Source organism: Symphalangus syndactylus, chromosome 6, assembly GCF_028878055.3.
Source record: "Symphalangus syndactylus isolate Jambi chromosome 6, NHGRI_mSymSyn1-v2.1_pri, whole genome shotgun sequence".
Classification (NCBI taxonomy): domain Eukaryota; kingdom Metazoa; phylum Chordata; class Mammalia; order Primates; family Hylobatidae; genus Symphalangus; species Symphalangus syndactylus.
The window spans coordinates 89731744-89754247 of record NC_072428.2 but is presented as its reverse complement, the minus strand read 5'-3'; the positions used below and the strand labels follow the sequence as shown (position 1 = coordinate 89754247).

The 22504-nt window shown below is 35.6% G+C and overlaps 1 protein-coding gene across 1 annotated transcript in view; it reads left to right on the top strand.

Moving 5' to 3' along the window:
* The window catches only part of GNAI1 (G protein subunit alpha i1), an 87452-nt gene extending 65347 nt beyond the window's left edge, over positions 1-22105 (top strand). Inside the window, exons 4-8 of the mRNA XM_055283420.2 lie at positions 639-796; positions 5146-5274; positions 12699-12828; positions 15137-15290; positions 19996-22105. Coding sequence (XP_055139395.1) covers positions 639-796; positions 5146-5274; positions 12699-12828; positions 15137-15290; positions 19996-20186 — 762 coding nt within the window. The 3' untranslated portion in view covers positions 20187-22105. The remainder of the gene's footprint in view (positions 1-638; positions 797-5145; positions 5275-12698; positions 12829-15136; positions 15291-19995) is intronic.
* The last annotated feature ends 399 nt before the right edge of the window (positions 22106-22504 follow it).

The following is a 22504-nucleotide window of genomic DNA, read 5'->3' as shown; positions in this document are numbered from 1 at the left end:
GCTGTGCTTATTTTGTTTTCTATGCCTGGATTAGCAAAACACCTGCTCCCAACTGCTGCCCCATTGATTTTAATGTGTCCATACTTAAAATCTCCTGAAAATCTCAGACCATTATATGAAATTAGTCTTCTGGTCTTGCCCACTCCACACTGATTTCTCCCTTCTCTGAACTTACTTTGCAACTGTAAGGTATATCAGAAAGCTAACACTTAATTCTATCTCTAATCTTTAAGATAGAAAGTTGTGTTTCTTAGTTTAGAAAACATTTTGAGGAGAGAGGAAGAAGACATAGATTCTTCTTCTGTTTTCTCAAAAATGATCATCTTCAATCCACAACAAACTGTTAGTGGATAATTGGCTAATGTCCCCTTTATTAGCCGGAACCTTAATTATTCTTCCAGCTTCCTAGTGCCTTGACAGATACTACTAACACCACAAAACATAGACATATGATGTATGATTATTGTCTTTTGGTCAAGCCAATTTTTAAGTGGTGCCTTAGAGAAAAGTAATGACACGTTAATAAAAACAAAGGAAATTCACTATTGCCTTTTTTTTTAACTCTAAAATTGTCTCCTTTGTACTTTTTATCTGTAACGTATCCCTTTTTACTTAAAAAATGTCCTTTGAATGTTCAGGATGATGCACGCCAACTCTTTGTGCTAGCTGGAGCTGCCGAAGAAGGCTTTATGACTGCAGAACTTGCTGGAGTTATAAAGAGATTGTGGAAAGATAGTGGTGTACAAGCCTGTTTCAACAGATCCCGAGAGTACCAGCTTAATGATTCTGCAGCATAGTAAGTAATCATAACTTCAGAACTAAACTATCATGAATAATTACTTGCAAGTCAAATATACTTCCAAGTCAATTTTATTGCAGAATTGGCTGACACATTCTTGTACAGCTTAGGATATTCAGGATGACAATATTTTAAACTTTATCTGTCTTATGTGTGTTGTGTGTGTGTAGATAGCAACGTTATTTCCTATATGTTCAATAGTGTCTCAAGAGACTCATGCTATGTAACTCTAATTGAAACATGGAGAATGGTACCTTTTCCATTCTCTTTTCAAGAAAGTAACTGGAACTTTCCAAAATCCACTCTGAATTGGGGTGTATTTCTAGTTTACTTGGAGCTATCTTAATGAGAGTGTAACCGATTTGAGTTCTTTTCATTATATTAGCAGTGCCTGAGAAGAGTTACTTGTCCAATGACAGGTAATATAAGTAGGGATTTTTTGAAGGAGTGCAAGATGACTGCAAGGTATTTTTTGACTAAGTAAAATAGCTCTGTATTTGAAAATTGTCAGTTGTGTGTGTGCCCTGCTGTATTTGACACTGTTTCCAGATATTTAAGTACAGTTTTTTGGAAGAAAAATCTGCCCTGAATTTTCAGGTGGTGGCCCCAGAAAGTTTGCAAAGCAAGTTGTGATGAAACCTAATCAGGGAGGCTGGGTGAGGTGGCTCATTGCTTATAATCCCAGCACTTTGGGAGGCTAAGGTGGGCAGATCACTTGAGCCCAGGTGTTTGAGACCAGTCTGGGTAACTTAGCGAGACCTCCCCCCACCATCTCTACAAAAAATACAAAAATTAGCCAGTCGTGATGGTGCACACCTGTGGACCCAGTTACTCAGCAGGGCTGAGAGAGGATGATTGCTTGAACCCAGGAGTTTGAGTTTGCAGTGAGCCATGATTGTACCACTGCACTCCAGCCTGGAGATGGAGTGAGGCCCTGTCTCAAAAAAAAGAAACAAAAAAAAAAACCTAATCAGGGAGCTTTCTGTTTGGTGATCTCCATAGAACAACACCAAAAACAAAAAAATAAATTTATAATTTGCCACACTCAAAATTCCTATATGATATGTATTAGGCATTAATTGCTCTTAAAACCTATGTTCTGCATTTGTTTTACTTTCCAGGATTGTTCCATTTTCTTGACACAGCTGTTGGCTGTTAGGGACACAAGTAAGGATTAGATAGATGACAAATTTTGAAAGGTCTAGGTGAATGCATGCACTTTGCCACAATGAATAAATAAATGAGATGTGGCTCCTGAAGAGCGAATGATATTATTTGTTCAGCATCAGACTAGGTACTATATGTTGTGTGATTTAGTGTGTTTAAGAAATAATGAATATTGTATCACCCACATCAATCTTTATAACCCTGTATTTCTTAATCCATATTTTTAACATTTTACACTTGTATTAACCATATGTATTATTACATGGTTTATACCTGAATATATAACATAAACATATTGAATATGTAGCCCATCTCTCCAACTGGTATCATATCCTATACAAAGAAATATTCCTTGACCCACTGAGTTGGTGCTTGCTCTCCAGTTTTAGGTACTCCTAATGTACTTTTTCTTCAGCTTTACATTTATTTTGAGGTTATTTTGTTTCTATTTACTTTGTGAATATTTGATTATTTTCTGTCTCTGCCATTACATTGTAAATTCAGTAATGTGTTTTTACCTAATATTATATTCCCATAGCCTGACACAGTCATCACTCAATATGATCTTGTTTAATAATGAATGAATTCATAAACCAGACATCACAGAGGCTAGAAGACAAATTAGAAAAAATACTTACAGGAAGAACACAACTCTTAAACCATATTTGCTTTGACACCACCAGCATCTGTAGAGATTTAAGTGCGAGTCACTATTATGAGAAGATTGCTTTGAGTTAAGCCCAGCAAAAGGAGCTACTTCAATAATTAAGGGGTACTACTTGGGAATGACAGATTGAAGTTCTCTTTCTCACTATATGGGGGAACTTCCACACCCCCTCAGTCTCTTGTCCAAGACCCTCTCTCCTGTGCACTCTACTTGGACGTGAGTTAACAGAAACATAGGCCAGGCATTGGTGGCTCATGCTTTGTAATCCCAGCATTTTGGGAGGCTGAGGTGAGAGGATTGAGCCCAGGAATTCCAGACCAGCCTGGGCAACATACTGAGACCTTGTCTGTACAAAAAGTAAAAATAAAAAAGTTAGCCAGCATGGTGGCCCATCCCTGTAGTCCTAGCTACTTGAGAGGCTGAGTCAGGAGAATCACCCAAGCCCAGAAGGTTGAGGCTATAGTGAGCTATGACTGTGCAGCTGTACTCCAGCCTGGGTGACAGAGCAAGACCATGTCTCAAAGAAAAAAGAATTAAAATTATAAAATGAAAAATATGTTGCTTTAGTTTTACATTATTTTATTTCTAGTAGTTGTGACCTTAAGATGGCACTAATGCGGCTGCTTTTTGGGAATGAAGAAAGTCTTAGAAACATTTTTCTCCGTAGTGATTAGAGGGCATCTTGATCTATGAATTCTTGACTGGGGATGCTAAGATGCTGTCAAGTTGCCCATTCACTAGCCACCAATTCACACTTTAAATTTGTAATCATTTAAAACAATCAGAATTTTTCACAGTGCCTCCTTTTCTTCTTTGTCTTATTGAAATATTATTTTTGGAGATTTTTTTGAACTATAGCAGTTTTTTTGTTTTGTTTTGTTTCTGGTTTTTTTGTTTTTGTTTTTTTGTTTTTTGAGATGGAGTCTGGCTCTGTTGCCAGGTTGGAGTGCAGTGACGTGATCTTGGCTCACTGCAACCTCGGCCTCCCAAGTGCAAGTGATTCTCCTGCCTCAGCCTCCCAAATAGTTGGGATTACAGGCACGCCTCACCACGCCCAGCTGATTTTTGCATTTTTAATAGAGACGGGGTTTCACCATGTTAGCCAGGATGGTCTTGATCTCCTGACCTCGTGATCCGCCCACCTCAGCCTCACAAAGTGCTGGGATTACAGGCGCGAGCTACTGCGCCTGGCGAACTATAACAGTTTTAAGCAAAGAAATCTGTGAGTAATCAAAGAACATTTTAAATAAGAGTAGCTCGTTATTTTAAAGAGGCAGTAAAATCTTGCCATGGCTTGTTTGATTTGTTAAGTCAGATTTGCTTACAGTAAAGTAGAACATTTGGAATTAAAAGCACAGAGAAAGTACTGGAGGATTATCACCAATGTGATAATAAGATTCTCTTAAATTCCGTAAATACAATACAGGTAACTCAGGCTGTCATCTCTGTATGTATTCTAGTATAATTACCACATACATACACTTGACTGTCTAAAACATTTTTTTATTTCTAAGTTATCAGTCACCTTATAGTTCTCGTAATAAAAACACTGCGGTGATGGTCTCTACATTCAGCTGACCTTAGGACTCATTCCAAACTCCTCATTTAAGGCTTTATATAGCTTACTAGTGGCTTTACTCTCCAAGAAAGAACATGCAACTATTCCCATCTCCATACTGATTTACAGCTTCTCCTGGGGCAGTGTCCTTCCTTTTCTTCCATCCCCGTTATTCATGTTTCTGTTTAGACCCCTCACTATCCATGAATCCTTCTTTAATCACCTAGGTCCACATTAATCTCTCCATACCTGTACTTTCTGTGAATTGCTGACTATATCATATAATTTGATACAAGATAACTTACTCTCTTACATTGCATGGTATGATACCACTACATTTTTATATCACAACATATGTAGCACCAGTGGCAGAGAGTATTACATGAGTGACTAAAACGTATTGATTTAGAGAGCAGTAAAGTGCAGCGTAAAGGAATATGTGCTGTTTTCCTGTATGTGACATAAGACTTTTTGAAAAGAAACATCTCATTCAGCCTTTGGGCAGAGCTTTCATCACGACTTGCTCCAAAATTAAGACTTTAAAAATCTTCAATAAAAAAGAGTGATGTCTGGATCATAAACACAGTGCTGTATCCAAAAGGTGTGATAAAGAATTCTAAGAAACAAACACGTGGTGTGTATTAGCTTTTTTTTTTTAAGTTATTCTTTTTCCTTTGAATCACTGATAAACTGTCCCTAAGAAATAAAGTACACATTTAAAAAACACCAAAAGAGCTTTGTGGTTGCAGAGGTGTAAACATTTTTATTTCCGTGGGAGTTATATAAGAATATAAGATACAAGCTTAAACTGGTTTATATCTTTACACACAAATTTAAAAACTTTTAGTGATTTCAGATTATCGCTTGTATTGAAATGTGTTTTAATTTTTGTTTTGGATGATCTTTATTGGCTGTATTTACCATTAACATGTTGTTTTGTTTAATTTTTTTCAGCTATTTGAATGACTTGGACAGAATAGCTCAACCAAATTACATCCCGACTCAACAAGATGTTCTCAGAACTAGAGTGAAAACTACAGGAATTGTTGAAACCCATTTTACTTTCAAAGATCTTCATTTTAAGTGAGTAGCTTTGAAATATATGATTTCTAAATTTAGATAAAAACACATTGCTTTAGAAATAAAAGGTATAATAAAAGTTTATAACATTTTTACAGTTGGAAATTACAGTTGGAAAAAAACTTTCTTCAGATAATTGGACAAAAGAATTTTTGGGTGAAAGATGTCAAAAAAAACATTCCTAAGAGGAATATTTTTATTTAAGAAAATCTATCCAGACAAATTCTGTTTTGCCTGTAGTTTTTACAGTGATTCAAACAAAATAGTTTTTGGCTTTTATTTCTAAACAGAAAATTCTGCTGTAATATACTGTGTTTTCAGAAAGTGTTGCCATCTATTTTTAGGTAAAAAGAGAGCAAGTTTTACTGATAGTATAAGTGCTTATTTATGGAAATATTAAGAAGAGCACCTTTAACAATTTTTTTGTGAGCAGTTTTCTTCATAGGGAACTTACCTTCCCTATGAAGGTAGTCCTTATGCACTATTTCATGATAAGAAGTATTCATTTAAGGTGTGCTGAATATCCATTTACTGAGGTCAGAGCAGAAAAGCACCAAATTGTAGTCTTTAGAAATGCAAGGGGTCTTGGAGTGCATGTTTTTCCAGTTCCCTCATTTTATGATGAACGAGGTTCAGGAAAGTTTAGTAAAACATCATATTCAAATTTACAAAACTACTTTTCTCTTTCTCCAGTAAATAACATTTTCCAAGGTATGAGGAAAACCGTTGGACTAAACAAAAAGAAATACAATGTTTTCATTTGCAGAGTCTTGTTTTATCTTATACAGCCTTCCTGTTCAGTTACTTTAATCTGTTTCCCTTCCAGGTCATCCGCTAGTCATTACCATGACTTTCTTCTTCTAAAATGCTCCACTTACTCATTTCATTGTTCGCTCAAACAAAATTGCCTTTAAGTCTGTACTGTTATTCATCATTTCTATTAAAGTAATAGTAAAATCATGAAAAAAATTATGTAGCCTATGTAAAGATATGAACATTAATAAGGTAACATCACAGGATATTCTACTGAAACAAAACTTCCGTATTTTCATAGACATCTAAGACCCCTGTAGTGTTACTTGATGTTAAAAAATACAGATGTTCCTTTTTTGCTTCTTAGTGTTACTTCAGTACATTGAAGCTAAATAAAGAGGTAGAAGTTCTTTTTTTTAAATCTACTGGTTTCTTGTAATTCACGTTCATTTAAAATGTCACATGTCCCAAGTGCCAGTTGAGTGTTCAGCTGAAGGAACACCAAACACAAAGCCCTTGAACAGCTTTGGGAGGCCTGTCTGAAGTCAATGACTAATTTATATGAATATAATAGGGTCACATTATTCACACAGTATTAAAACCTATGCATGTCCTACACCACATATTCACTAGTAAGTATTCCTGGAAATGAAAATAATAAAAATGCTAGAATTAAATGAGTTATAGACTTACAGAGATTTTGTTGTTGTTCTTTTAAGTTTAACAGATAGGGATATCTTTGTTTTTAACCCAACAAGGTTAAGATTGATTTTAAGGAAGATTGCCACTGCAGTCATGGGCATCAATTAGGTATCATCTCACAGCTGCAGAGCTTTATAGATACGTTGACCCAAATTGAGCACACTCCAGTTGTCACTGCAGGAAATTGGATTAGAAAAGGTGTTCATGATCTGTTTTTTAAGGAAAATTTTAATATTTCATGTTTTTCTAAATTTCAACTTTTAAATACAATGAAGGATTAGATAAATCATTTGTTACCAGTTTGTGATTTTTTTTTAAGATTATGTTTAGTGGAGGTTTTTGGTTTCTTTGTAGAAATTCAAACTTTACAAGACTGTGTATATATCTCCCTTTTACCCAACTCCATCCCCACAATACCAAAAAGAATTTTTAGAAGATTACAAAAGCAAAAAGAAGAATAAACTGTTATATTAATTCTGTTTGCAAAAAAGTAATTTATCTGCATTTGGTTTGCAAATGGAGTGTCCCATATCTTTATTGAAATTATTTTGTCTTTTTTATTTTCATTAAAAATTATATGATTCAACATAATCATTCTAAATAAATCTTTACTGTGAATTATGGATTAGGCTTTGCTTCAGCTATCTCTATTGCTCTGAAATGGTCGTGATGATAAAGCAGAATTTCTAAAATCATCTTGGAAAAAAGGTTCCTAGTGAGAGAAAAAATAATTATCAGTTCATCTCATAAAGAAATCTCATTGTTACAAGTAGTGAACACTGTTAAATTATATGCAACGATACTTCTGATTGCTTCCATAAGTATTTTAAATTTAATACATTTGTTACTATCACTTGTCACTGATTTGCATGTGGTTCATGTAATTTAAATTTCCAGAAAACTAAAGCTTTATTTCAATTTTTCATGGCTACTTCTCCCCAAAAAACAAACATTGACCTACTTTCTTAAACAAAGATATAGGTAATAATTAATTTATCTGGCAACATTAGCTTTGTGCTTTAATATGCTATGGTTTTGCATATGCTTTTTTTTTTTCATTTTCATTCTTTTCTAAAAAAAAAAAAGCCCTCAGTGGACATTTTATGCTGCTGTGGTTATCTCTTACTGAAATCATTTAACTTCTTTTAATCTGCTCATTACTATTTCCATAATATTAAACAAACAAACTCAATACTCTGATTTCAAATAATCAGATATATCTGACCTGGAGAATATTGTCATTTTATCTTAAAACTAAGAAGTGATTTTAATGACAAGGAAGTTCACTATTAGATTGGGAGTTAGAATTTTTTTTTTAACCTAGTATACCTTAGATTCTGATTTTGGTTTTGTTCACCTTGTTTTAAAAATTATGTTCTAAAGCAAACTTAAATTATGTTCAGGTAATGCCTTACAGTAGGCCTCCCTTATTCAAGGGGGATACGTTCCAAGACCCCCATATATGCTTGAAACTGCTGATAGTACCGAACCCTATATACACCATGTTTCTTCGTAGGCATGCGTATGTATGATAAAGTTTATAAATTCAGCACAGTAAGAGACTAACAACTAATAATAACATAGAACAATCATAGCAACATACTATAATTAAAAGGTATGTGAATGTGGTCTCACTTTCTCAAAATACTGTAATATTTTTGGACCTTGGTTGACCACAGGTAACTGAAACTGCAGAGAGTGAAACCAGGAATAAGGGAGAACTACTGTATTTCTAACCAATATTGTCTGAGGAGAAAATGTGTGGAGTTGGAGTTAACAAGTAAAGATTCTAGACCTAGGTTCCCCTAATAAGTAGTTGGGTAAACTTGGTTAAGTTTCTTAACGGGCTATTACAGTTTTGCTCTGTGTTAGAGGCTTAAAAATAAAATGAGTTATTGCCTATGAAAAATGTTCAGTCTGACTATATAAAATTCACTTTTCATCTTGGTCAGGTGCACTCTTAAACATTTATTTCAGGACCATAGTTTTCACTTCCAGCCTAGGTTTTTCAAACTTGTCATTTCAACATCCAGCAAATACTGGGATTCAGTAAAGTTGACTTTCAACATTATCCTTGCAGGAGGTTCATTTATCATACTCTATTTAGGCTTCTTGGTTGAGGTTGATGTATTTAGTTGCTGTTTTTATTCGGTGACTTAAAGATAAACACAGGTTTGTCAGGAACCTCAGATAAACTTTGTCTTATTTTGGATTTTGAATTCTGTTAAATTACTATCATTACTAGCATATAGTTTCAACTTTGCTTTTTATGGGTTAAGTGAGCCTCAGATGAATGAGAGCAGAAATGCGTTTAGAATAATTCTACTGGGAACTCTTGAGTGTGGTCATCATTTTATGGTTTTTTTGTGCTCTTCATGTTGTAATTCTTTGTTTAATTTTAACTGCTGAGTAAAATTTCAGTTTCACATTAAAAAAATTGGTATTAACAAATTCAAAATGAGGCAATAGGGCATCATAATTTAAGAATTCATATTATCCCTGTGATTAGGCATTTATGGCCAGTGTCTATGTGGATCATTTTGCTTTAATTACAGAATCAGCAATTTTATTTTACTTTTTTTTGCCAGATATAAAGCATTCTTTCCTAAAATTATCATAATATGAGATAAATTTCTATTTCATTTCTGTAGTAGTATAAATGTGTTATGCATTTGGGAATGCAACATCCAGTTTATGAGTTTGATGTCCATATATGGTTAGCTAGCTTTGTACCAGTTAGTTTTGGTGACAGTGGTATTAGATGCTAGTCTAAGGCATAAATCATCACTTCTCAGCATGTCCAACATCTCCTTCCACCCCACCCTTCAGAATCCCTAAGAAAACTCACATTCATTTCCTATGTGATATTGGTTTAAACTCATCTTTTCCTATGAAGGAGAACATACTATATTTTTGCTCTTTTTAAATAGAAGTTCAGAACTTAACAATATATAAAATAATGAAGATACTTTTAATATAAGTGTAGAGCAATGAATAATGCTTGTACATTTTTAGCTACCATTATATGGAAAATGAAAGCAGTGATAAAAATTCTTGGCTGGGCGCGGTGGCTCACGCTTGTAATCCCAGCACTTTGGGAGGCCGAGGCGGGTGGATCACGAGGTCAGGAGATCGAGACCACGGTGAAACCCCGTCTCTACTAAAAATACAAAAAAAATTAGCCGGGCGTGGTGGCGGGCGCCTGTAGTCCCAGCTACTCGGAGAGGCTGAGGCAGGAGAATGGCGTGAACCTGGGAGGCGGAGCTTGCAGTGAGCCGAGATTGGGCCACTGTACTCCAGCCTGGGCGACAGAGCAAGACTCTGCCTCAAAAAAAAAAAAAAAAAAAAAAAAAAAAAAAAAAAAAAAAAAAAAAAAAAAAATTCTCGTTTCTTCTAGTTGTTATCTTCATCTAGCTCTCTCTGATTTCCAACAAACTTCAGCAGTTTGATCATTTGTAATATCATTTCTCTGTCATTGTTGCTTCTGGATTAATTAATTGGCTTGGGGATTAATTGATCCTCAAAAGGATGGTCCCCCAAACTAGTAACATCTGACTCCTAACATTCTGAATCACATCAAAGTTTGAGAACCACTAGCTTAGACTCTTGAGTTCTTTGTTTATGACCATGACCATTCTCCACCTGTCATCACATGTCCTCCTTCCCTGTGTGTCTGGTTCCGTTTGGCTTAATAGTTCATTCCTCAGTTTCTCTCTTCCACGCTCATTTTACTAGAAGGAGCAAGCAGGAAACTGCAGCCTTCTACACTTTGCCTGCAGTTTTCCTCAACTAAATATCCAAGTTCATTGCTTAGAAGTTGCACCTTCCACCCAGCGCTAGAACACACAGTTCAGCCAGCTGTTTGCCACTTTATAACAAGAACTGTCTTTCCTGTAGTGTATAACGTTTTCATTTCCTTCTGAGGCCTCGTTAAAAGCTCCTTTAACATTTGTATATCCACCAACATTCTGTCCATAATGATACATGTGTTCTCTAAGACAACAGAAGGTTTTTTCCAGCTTTATTTCCATCTCAGCTCTTACCAGAATTGTCTTTAATCTCCCTATTTCTACCAGCAATCTCTTCAAGATAGTGTAGTTTTCTTTTCTGTCAAATGCTTAAATATTCTTCTACCTCCAACAAATTACCCAATTCCAAAGTCACTTCCATGTTTTTAGGTATTTGTTAGAGTAGCACCTCGCTCTCTGCACTTAAGTTGTGTCATCAGTATTCAACAGAAAAGCAGATCCAGTAGGTTATGTTTATTTCAAGGACTTGGTTTATGGGATTATGAAGGCTAAGAAGTCCGAAGTTTGTAGGGTAGGCTGGCAAGCTTGGACGTGAATTGTCATAACATTGTCGAGGAAGAATTACATTTTCTTGTGGGAAACCTCAGTTTTTGCCGGTTTTAGCCTGTAGAGTGATTGAGGGCTGTTATATTATTAAGGACAGTATTCATTACTTAAAGTTAACTTATGATTACAGATGTTAATCATATCTATAAAATACCTTTACAGCAACATCTAAATAAGTGTTTCATTAAATAACACCTAGATAAATGTATGATGGCGTAGCCAAGTTAACACACAAAACTATACCATCACAGAGAGGAAATGTGGGCTAGGGTCATTTGGGTTGTTATTGACATCTATTATTGGATGGACAGGGGATGTGTGACGTCTAATCAGAGGAGTTATCTGAGATATGCTATCTTTTCAGTAAAGTTATTTTCAAATTGTGTTCCTGGGCATTTTAGCAAATGGTAACCCAATTTAAATCATTTTAATTTACTGTCATTTATTTTGTTCTTGTTTGATATTTATTACCAGCTATGCTTTTCACATCTTAAGTCTGTGATTTATTTTGTGGTAGAAACATTTTGTTATATAGCTTACCTGAATTTAATGAACAACGGTACCAGCTAAGCCAAAAGAATGAAGAAGCCGGCTTCACTTAAGTGATCATAAAAGTAACAATACTAGTTGATGTCCTCAGATTTGGTTTATAGGCCAGTACTGCTCTGTAGGGAAAATTCTTTTTGCCTGGGAATTAAATAGGGACTATTTTAATTAGTGCACCATCTAGATAAATGGAGCCTTTAAAAATGTACCAGTTAGCATAGTGTTTTCATTATATAAGTGGTTATTTCTAGGTTGCATAATGTAGTCTATGCAAATTTTAACTTTTGCTTAACTTTATAAAGTCTTATAAGAGAAAAGGAATAGACTATTGTCTTTATATTGTTTGGTTTTGCTACTACTTTGTTCACTAACCTATAGTGATTCACTATTGTATATTGTATAAAAGTTGAATTTTTTTCATTCTAAATTTTAAGGCCATTCAGTAGGATCCCTCATTTATTTCATATTTCAGTTCTCTCATTTTGTAATGTATCATGATTTTACTTTTTATGCAAACCTACCCTATCTGAATTTTATTTGCTTGCCCTACATTTTCTTACCTGAAATGGTTTCTTCTTTACATCAAAGCCTTGCTTATTACTTCTGAGTTAAAACGACATGTTTTAGTAGGAGGAGGGATCTCTGTTCTCTGCCTTCAATGTTCCGTGACTGTGGCAAATGGAGTATTTACTCTTTGATCTCTGCGTTCCCCAGTTGCTTCATGTGACTTCTCAGTGTTTACATAGTGCAGTCCATTCATTTGTATTTGCTTTAATGTTCTAAGTGTTCTCATGTGTGTTAATATCTCGTTTTTTGAGGGTATTTTTGCTTTTGCTTTTTTTTTTTTTAGAGATACCCTCCCTTCAATCAAAAATTTTAAAAACTAGCAGATTTTTTTCCGCTTTTGAGAAGTCCAGTTTGTGACATTTTTTTCTCCCATAAAGTCTTTCTTTCCTTCCTTTTCATCAGACATTTCCACAATTATTCGGAGCTTTTTTTGTTAGCATTAAAGAACTTCTCAGAGCATTTTGAACATTTAATGTGATGTTAACTCATTTCTCCTCTTAACAGAATGTTTGATGTGGGAGGTCAGAGATCTGAGCGGAAGAAGTGGATTCATTGCTTCGAAGGAGTGACGGCGATCATCTTCTGTGTAGCACTGAGTGACTACGACCTGGTTCTAGCTGAAGATGAAGAAATGGCAAGTAGAACTACTTTAAGAGTTGAGCTTGAAATTTGAAGAGCTGAAGGTGTTGCCAAGAGTTTTTCTCAGAAAAATTCTTGAGAAATTCTTTCTAATGTGGAAGTCAGTATGGTGATTCCTCAGGGATCTAGAACTAGAAATACCATTTGACCCAGCCATCCCATTACTGGGTATATACCCAAAGGACTACAAATCATGCTGCTATAAAGACACATGCACACGTATGTTTATTGCGGCACTATTCACAATAGCAAAGAGTTGGAACCAACCCAAATGTCCAACAACGATAGACTGGATTAAGAAAATGTGGCACATATACACCATGGAATACTATGCAGCCATAAAAAATGATGAGTTCATGTCCTTTGTAGGGACATGGATGAAACTGGAAAACATCATTCTCAGTAAACTATCGCAAGGACAAAAAACCAAACACTGCATGTTCTCACTCATAGGTGGGAATTGAACAACGAGAACTCGTGGACACAGGAAGGGGAACATCAGACTCCGGGGACTGTTGTGGGGTTGGGGGAGGGGGGAGGGACAGCATTAGGAGATATACCTAATGCTAAATGACGAGTTAATGAGTGCAGCAAAACAGCATGGCACATGGATACATATGTAACAAACCTGCACATTGTGCACATGTACCCTAAAACCTAAAGTATAATAATAAAAAAAGAAATTCTTTCTAATGTCTATAACAATTTGAAAGTACAGGGTCTTTCCTCTAACTTTTCAATTTGTCTAATAAAAGAGAGATATACTAGAGAAGCACAGGTGGATCTTGAGGAAAAGGAAAACATGGAGAGTCAATCTCACCTCAAGCCTGTAAGCTTAACTATGCATTTCTATATCTAATATCAACATAGCACATGGAAATATAGTTACATAGTAGTCCAAGATTCCCTTTTCTTACTTTGTTACTTCTGTTAGTTTAGTAAATCTTTTTTTTTTTTTTTTTTTTTTTTGAGACAGAGTCTTGCCCTGTTGCCAGGCTGGAGTGCAGTGACACCATCTCTGCTCACTGCAACCTCCACCTCCCAGGTTCAAGCCAGTTCTCCTGCCTCAGCCTCCCAAGTAGCTGGGATTACAGGCACGTGCCACCACACCCAGCTGATTTTTGAATTTTTAGTAGAAATGGGGTTTCACCGTGTTGTCCAGGCTGTTTTTTTGTATTTTTAGTAGAAATGGGGTTTCACCATGTTGGCCAGGCAGTTTGCAAACTCCTGACCTCAGGTGAGCCACCCACCTCGGCTTCCTAAAGTGCTGGGATTACAGGCCTGAGCCACTGCACCCAGCCAGTAAATCTTTAATATATGTTATGCTTTGTTGCTGCCCTGTAATTTTCAGATAGGTTTCAATGTACCATTAATATGGGGGAAATGTTTTTAAATAGAAATGTAAAACTTTGTCATTTTAAGTTAACTTTATTACAAAGTGGGGGAAAAAAAGAGTAGAAAAGTCGGTTTTGTTCAGTTGACCCTTAAACAACAGGGGTTTAAGCTGCATGGGTCCACACATATGAAAATTTTTTTCAACCAAGCACATTCGTGGGATGCAAAACCTTAGTATACAGAAAGCCAGCTTTTCCTCTATGTGGGTTCCACAGAACCACCTGCTGGACTTGAGTGTATGCAGATTTTGGTACCCTTGGGGGTCTTTGTACTAATCCCCCTGAGTATACCGAGAGACGATTGTATTTTTAAAATCAAGTATATGAAATTATAGTGCAGTAGGTGCAATGCAACACCACATGTTCATTTCTCTCATTTCATCACTATAAAATGTATCAGTGCCCTCTCTGATGAGCACAGATCCTGGAAGGTCAAGAAACAGGAATTGAAATTGTCCTTCCAGTATTTATATTTATTATAATATTTAGAGTATTGGGCTAATTGGGTCTTAGCTTGTTCAATTTAATTTATTAATCTTTAAAAACCTCTATCTTTTAATGGAAACTTAGATGAAATGAACTCTATGACAATGTCATTTCTTTTCACATGTTCACACTTCACATCCCTAGATTATAATGTCCTGTAGCAGGATGTTCCCTGGCACAGAGCATGACATATAGTGGGCACTTAGCAAGTAAAAGTTGAATGCAAAAAGTGATGAAAGATGATTAGACACTTCTCTCACTTAAAGTGAAAGTGTGTTCTGAAATGGCAGAAATGTATTTTTGTGATATGTTATGTATTTTTCAGTGACTAAACTCTTTTATTACAACACCTATTATTTTTTAAAATAGTCCTCAAAGATTCTTGCTGTTAGTGACAATTGGTTTTGTTTTTTTCTATTACAGAATCGAATGCATGAAAGCATGAAATTGTTTGACAGCATATGTAACAACAAGTGGTTTACAGATACATCCATTATACTTTTTCTAAACAAGAAGGATCTCTTTGAAGAAAAAATCAAAAAGAGCCCTCTCACTATATGCTATCCAGAATATGCAGGTATTTTACTTTTCTGGGAATAACTTGTCAAGTTACATATTTCTAAGTGAAACTTCCCCTAAGGCAAGAATTCAGTTGTTAATTTAAATCTCTTGGCTTAGTGATTCTTAGACCTTTAAGGGGTATTATTTATCAAACTGCGGTTGAGCACAAACATTTCTTAAGATGTGGATGAAATTACTGAAAATAATGTATTCATTTTATGGAAAAGCTGTTAGATAATTTTTAGTGATGACTCCAAGTTAAAATACTATTTTTTAAATCCAGTTAACAGATTTCATATCAGGTACTGTGTGATGTACAATAAATAAGACATGTCTCTGCCCACCATCTAATCTCAAAGACAGACATACTTAAACAACAAGCAATAGCAGTGCAACCTACTGCTAAAAAGGAACATGAACATTATAGTAAGGGGAAATGAAGACAGGATCGTTGAGGCAGCTAACTCTTCCAGAAGGGCAGGGAAGGTTTCACAAGAAGCCTAAACTTTGGTAATGAGACTGTTAATAGTGCTTTAATTTTACTCTGATGGAAAATTCCCTGGAGTGAGGAAAGTAGACCTGAAGTACAGTCCTGACTTTTCCATAATTAGCTCTTTGATCTTGAACAAGGCAGTTAGTTCACCTAGGTCTCAGTATTCCATCTGCGAAGTCAGGAGTTGGGCTAAAACATTAGTTTTAGTTCAGTTTAGTTCCTTGGGGCACCTCCTGGGTTGCTGTTGAAGGTGGAGATGGGAGAGGGAACAGAGCTAATTACTGCCCCCTGCACCCACCACCTTATAACTTTTTCATTAAAGCAGAGTAACTCAGCTTTCATCTGGTTTACGTATTGAGTAAAGTTTTATTTTAGTGAAGAGCATTCAATATGCCTTAAAAAAACAGGGAGTTTGATTACCACTGGTTTATGTAATCTCCAAATCTAGATAGTTTGAAGAGTTTAGTTATTTACCCTCACCCCACTCTTCCTGTTTTTTTTTTTTTTAAGTCTCAAGAACTTGCTTTTTATAAACAGAATTTTCCTCAGTCTTGTGTTGAGTAAATTGTACGATGAGTATTCACTGCCATTTTACAGGAAATGTTAAGACAACCCTGTGATGTCAGTGCTCAGGTATCCCTACCCATACAAATGAGAATACCGGGGCTTCATGAAGCCAGAGTCCAGTTCCAGACCCAAGTCCATTGTCCTGCTCCTAGACCATTAACGACTAGGCTACATTTAATTAAACATTCAGTGGAACCAAAAGGGGAGGGTTCTTTGGTAAATATAATCATGTTACTTACAGCTCTTTTTGTATACTGTGAACTTCCGTTCAAACTGATTTCACACGGTTGCTTTAAAACTTCGCTTTCTTTTTGAAAGTCATAGTCCTAAATTACTGTATTCAGAAACATTTTTTTGTGCTTATTAGAAATAAGTTATCCAGAGTCAAGATGGCTTAATTTTTCCCTTATTTGAATGTATTTTTCAGTTTATTTTTATCATATTCTATGATGTAGCCATTTTGTACTAATTCATAGTACCAGATTCCCCAAGTGAATCCATAAATATTGTATACCTACGGGGATTTTAGAGCAGCTAAGGATATGCTTGTTAGCTCTTTCCTTGCCAAGTAGACAGTGTGTTTAGGAATTTTTGCTTGTGTTTCGCTTAAGTTAATAAGAATACCTGACTTCAGAATCTTTGCACAAAAAGAATATTACATAATTCTTTCACATCCCCAGAGTTAAGATTATTGTTTAAGATCTCCATGGCATGCCCTAAGTATTGATTCAGTTGCTTCTTGCTTCAGCCGCAACTCTCAATTTCCTATGGCTGTGGAAGAACCCTGTGTAGCCCGTAAACAACTCACTTGATTTATCTCCTGTCTGTCTGCTCCTGTGTTATCTAACTTCTCCTCCTCTTCTTTTTACTGTATGTTGCCACTTCACCAATTTCATCTGCAGTCATGTCGTCTTAGCTCTCTATCCTTTCATAGTCATATCTATTCTCAATAGGTTAAATTTTGTGGTCAGCCCTAATTTCTCTCTGGAGCCTTAGATTTACATTAGCAACTGCTTGAACATACATGTTTTGTTGTTGGTTGGTTGGTTGGTTGGCACCTGAAGCTCAAACAGAACTCTTTCTCTTGTTTACACTCAGATCTCTTCTCTTTCCCTTTTGATTGTGTCATCAGCCTCCCAGTTCTTGATTTTTGAACCTGGTTATCACCTCTACTTACCTTTGTTCAGGACAATTCTATCACACATTAAAAAACAGTCTATCAAGGCCGGGCACGGTGGCTCAAGCCTGTAATCCCAGCACTTTGGGAGGCCGAGGCGGGCGGATCACGAGGTCAGGAGATCGAGACCATCCTGGCTAACACGGTGAAACCCCGTCTCTACTAAAAATACAAAAAATTAGCCGGGCGTGTTGGCGGGTGCCTGTAGTCCCAGCTACTTGGGAGGCTGAGGCAGGAGAATGGCGTGAACCCGGGAGGCGGAGCTTGCAGTGAGCCGAGATCGCGCCACTGCACTCCAGCCTGGGTGACAGAGCAAGACTCTGTCTCAAAAAAAAAAAAAAAAAAACAGTCTATCATATTTGCTGTCCTGTCCCTGCTTTGCCATTCGTTTCTTAAGACTTAAAATCAGAATGAAGAATGTTCATTCATATGTGTTGTAGCTTTTAGGGTAATCTAGCTAGCTGCCTAGGATATATAGAGCAAATTGAGCTAGGCACTCAATGTAAGCTGTTTGGCTGAAACATAGTTTAATTTAACAGTTGCATTACTTCTGTGGGCCAACAAGATGCTGTTGATTGCTTTAAAATTTTGGAGAATGAAACTTACGATTTAATAAAATTTGATTTTTAAAAGTATGTGATTTCTAGTGATATAAAAGAGTTAAAATGTAAACTTAAAGACGATAGCTTTAGTACCTTTTTATCCCTAATAAAAATCTCATAATCTATGCTGTCATAGCACATTACACAACATTCGTATAGGTAGTTGTCACATTGTATTACACTGGATTCTGTAAGATATAAAAGGAGTTTGAGGCTGGTGGGGTATGATGTTCACTCTTGAAGAGTTCACATTCTAGTTTAGGAGACTCAGCACTGAAAAAGAATTTAAGACTCTATAAAGCAGTATAACAAAAACTGAAATAGTTATTTCTAGAAGGAGGAAAAAGTTTTTAAGTGATAGAGAACCCAGCTAGATTTGATTAATTAGGAAAACTTAGATGGAGTGCCAATTTTGAGCAAATGTGAAGGCAGGCAGAGATCTCAGCCAGTGAAGTAGAATGAAGAGGAAGTACTGCAGTACCACAGGTGGCAGTTTGCATGCTGGGTCCTCACGACATGGACCTGGGGTGAGCGCCATTGTGGAGGAGAGGATCTCAGAATGATGGCACTGCAGAGCAGGCTGGGTAGTAGAGGACCTTGAAAGCCTAGCAGATAATTGTTGATTATTACTACAAAAGAGGTGTTTAAACAGTTTTTTTCCAAATGAATTTGAATGTTTTTCAGTTTTTTTATTGAAGCATTACATAGAGCATTACATTATATACATTAATGTATATTATAATATTATGTACATACATACATACGTACACACACACCCTCAGCATAAGTGCGTTTTTAAAGGTGAACATACCAGTATCCACCACTCAGGTCAAGAAACCAAACGGCTTCAGGACCCCAGAAAGCCCCATCATGCTTCCTCTCAGTCTTAACCAATCAAACCCTCCCCCCAACACACACATACACGCTCACACCCCATACACAGAGTAATCACTGATTACTCACTGATAATCACTGAAGACCTTAATAGAAGAAAGAACACAAAGGAAATATACACCCACTTCACGTGTTCCACAGACACTATTAATTGGTGAGGTTTTTATCCTCACCAGTTCATTTTTCAAACATTGTTGGATCATACAGTATGTGATCTTTTTGCATCTAGCTTCTTTTGCTCAACAGTACACTTAGGAGATTAATTCATGTTATTGAGTACTTTCATTCTCACTTCTTCTATGTCTTCAGTGATACACATTTCTGTCAAGTGTATATCTAGAAACTGAATTGCGGGGTCAGAGTATGTGTGTGATTAGATACTGCCAAACAATTTCTGGAGTGTTTGTACTCAGAGGAAGTCTTTTATAGTCAATAACCTGAAAGCTGGAGTGTGTCATTCACTTTTTTTGTGACTTCATACTCTTAAACATCATTGTCGACCTTGGTACAATTTTTGAATAAAGAAAAATGAGTGAAGAATGCTAATTAATGTATATATAGAAAAGGGAGGAAAAAATACTGATCAGCATTCAGCCAACATTTTTTGATCCACCATTGGGCCAGAACTAAAATAGCATGCCATCATCAAGCATCTGAGTTGGGGTGTAGAGGACAGAGGATAAGAGGATAAAAGATCTGGCATTTGGGGGTTAAGGCAGGAACAAAGATCATGATGAACGCGGAATGCCATGTAAAGGAAATTTTTTGTTTAAGGGATAACTTACAGTCATTAAAGGTAATTAACATGGAGTGTTTTTCATTTAGAAGAAATAGTGTCTTCCATTCTAGAAGGGAAGGCACAGTTAAGGAGTCCATGAATGAAACTGTATGAAACTGACCTCAGTTTTGTATGTATGAAACTGAATTCAGTATTTTAAGCAGTTATTTTAACTTTTTGCATTATGTTTCTTTCCTTTTTCCATCTCAGGATCAAACACATATGAAGAGGCAGCTGCATATATTCAATGTCAGTTTGAAGACCTCAATAAAAGAAAGGACACAAAGGAAATATACACCCACTTCACATGTGCCACAGATACTAAGAATGTGCAGTTTGTTTTTGATGCTGTAACAGATGTCATCATAAAAAATAATCTAAAAGATTGTGGTCTCTTTTAAGTTTTGCAGTTAATGGTAAAATGCATTTTCAAACCAAATGAGTACTTATATATGGATCTCTGTAGACTAGAGTCTTGCAGCAACACAGAATGTAATATAAGGCAAATGCATCTGGGACCTGACCAAAGTTGTTCTGTTTTGTTTTTTTAACTGAAAGTAACAGAAGGACCTTTCTTAAATGTGACAGATGGTCCTGCAGTGTGAAACTGAAGGACAGTGTTAAAGCTGGGCTCTAGTATATTGATGATTTCTGCATAAGTGTAAATACGCAAATGTATGTATACATGTATTTATGACTTTGGTTTTCGACATTTTTAGGTTTTAAGAGTGGCAACTTAGGATTTTAGGGTGATGGCTTTGGAAATTATGAACATAAATATACCTTGTACTGAATGACAGACTATTACTACGTTTGCCAGTTTTAAACAGCTTTATTTATGTTCATGTCCTGTAAATTTTTAAGTACAGTGATTAATATTAGGAAACATTACAGCCCTTATCTTGATTATATGTATACTTGTATTAATAAAAATGTTATTTGTACAAACATTGCACAGACTATTTTAATAACATGATTTGTTCTTTAAATTTTATGTGTTTTATTGAAATGTTCTTAAGATGAATACACCTGCCTTTGGATCAACTATTTAAACATTGTATGCATTTTGATTTTTCCTACTTTAAGAAAATAAAATAATTTAATTTTACATTAGATTCCACATTAGATTTGGTTTGAAAAACTAAAATTTCAGATTTTTGAGGATATACTGCCTTAGACTTAATATAAACACTTAGTTTTTATTCACTTGTTGTCACTCTGAATTTTAATATTTGGCTGATATTAATGCATTGCCTCAAAGGTGATGTCATATTAATTTTTATACACTTTAAATAACTACATTTTGTTTATAACTAAGTTTGGAGGGATCCTAAGAGCATTTCTGTGGGTAAAAAAAAACCTGTGGGCATAATGAATTTTGAGACATTCATTGGTGAGGCTTTTACTTCTCTTGAGGAGTCTCGTACCTAGCATACATGATGGCTCCTTGTTGGGAAGATAACAAGAAGGATCTTTGAATACTCTATAGATGATACAATGCAAGATTTAAATTTATACATGTAACTAGTTTCAAATGTAATTATCACACTATGTTAAAATTACTTTTTTCCCTTAGATAATTCAAATTTCTCCACTTGCTTGAGTTTATATCATTTCTTTTTCAATTATACTATTATTTCTGAGAATGAAATGGACAATTACACTTAGAAAATGAGTAATAGTATTTAATAAGTCAGTGATTATATGTATGCTCAAATAAGTGTTATGTGTCAGCTAGATACTGAGCTTTGATAGAATAATTTTCTTTTGATTATTCATGATGTGTCATCTCTGACCTTGTTTCAGCAAAGTAAACAGCACTCCCCACCCCACCCTCCTTTTTTTACTCATCTTGGAAAAAGTTAGTCTTTCAGTACACGTTGCTGGTAAGTAGTTTCCAAGTTATGTGTTGTCACTGGCTTGAAGTATATTTGTTGAAGCGTGTGTGTGTGTGTGTGTGTGTGTGTGTGTAAGTGTAACCATAAACTATATTCATATCTGTTTCATTTGGAGGATTTTCGTCTTTGTAATGTAAAGAAATTCAAAGTTATCAAAGTTCCTTAAATGTGTTAGCTTAGATTCTTTATGTGCCTTTCATGAAAGATACGTTTTATTAATTTTACTGGTGGACCTGTAATATCCACGTTGTGAAGCTATGTATGAAATTCAACTATAATATGAATAAATTTGAATCATGAGAATTATGGGTTAAAAAGCCACAAAGAAGCACATATTGGTGACCATCATTAATGAAATCCTGAACTTTATTCTGTGTAATTGTGTTAATCCTAATAAATTTAAATTTTTAAAATTTTACAAACCTATTGGCTAAGTACATTTTGGATTAGAATTTAAGTATCAGTCTGTTGTATCTTCATTTCTTCTTTTTCTATGCTCTTTTTACAATTGCAGCTACTGCAGAAGCTCAAATTTTCCCTGCTCCAAGCTATGAGATGTGATGCCACATTTGGAATTGCCTTCTTGATACCCCTTTTGAGAATCTATTTCCTGCTTTATTTTTTTTTTTTTTGGAATAAATTGATTTTTTTTTATTATACTTTAGGTTTTAGGGTACATGTGCACAATGTGCAGGTTTGTTACATATGTATCCATGTGCCATGTTGATTTCCTGCACCCATTAACTCGTCATTTAGCATTAGGTATATCTCCTAATGCTGTCCCTCGCCCCTCCCCCAACCCCACAACAGTCCCCGGAGTG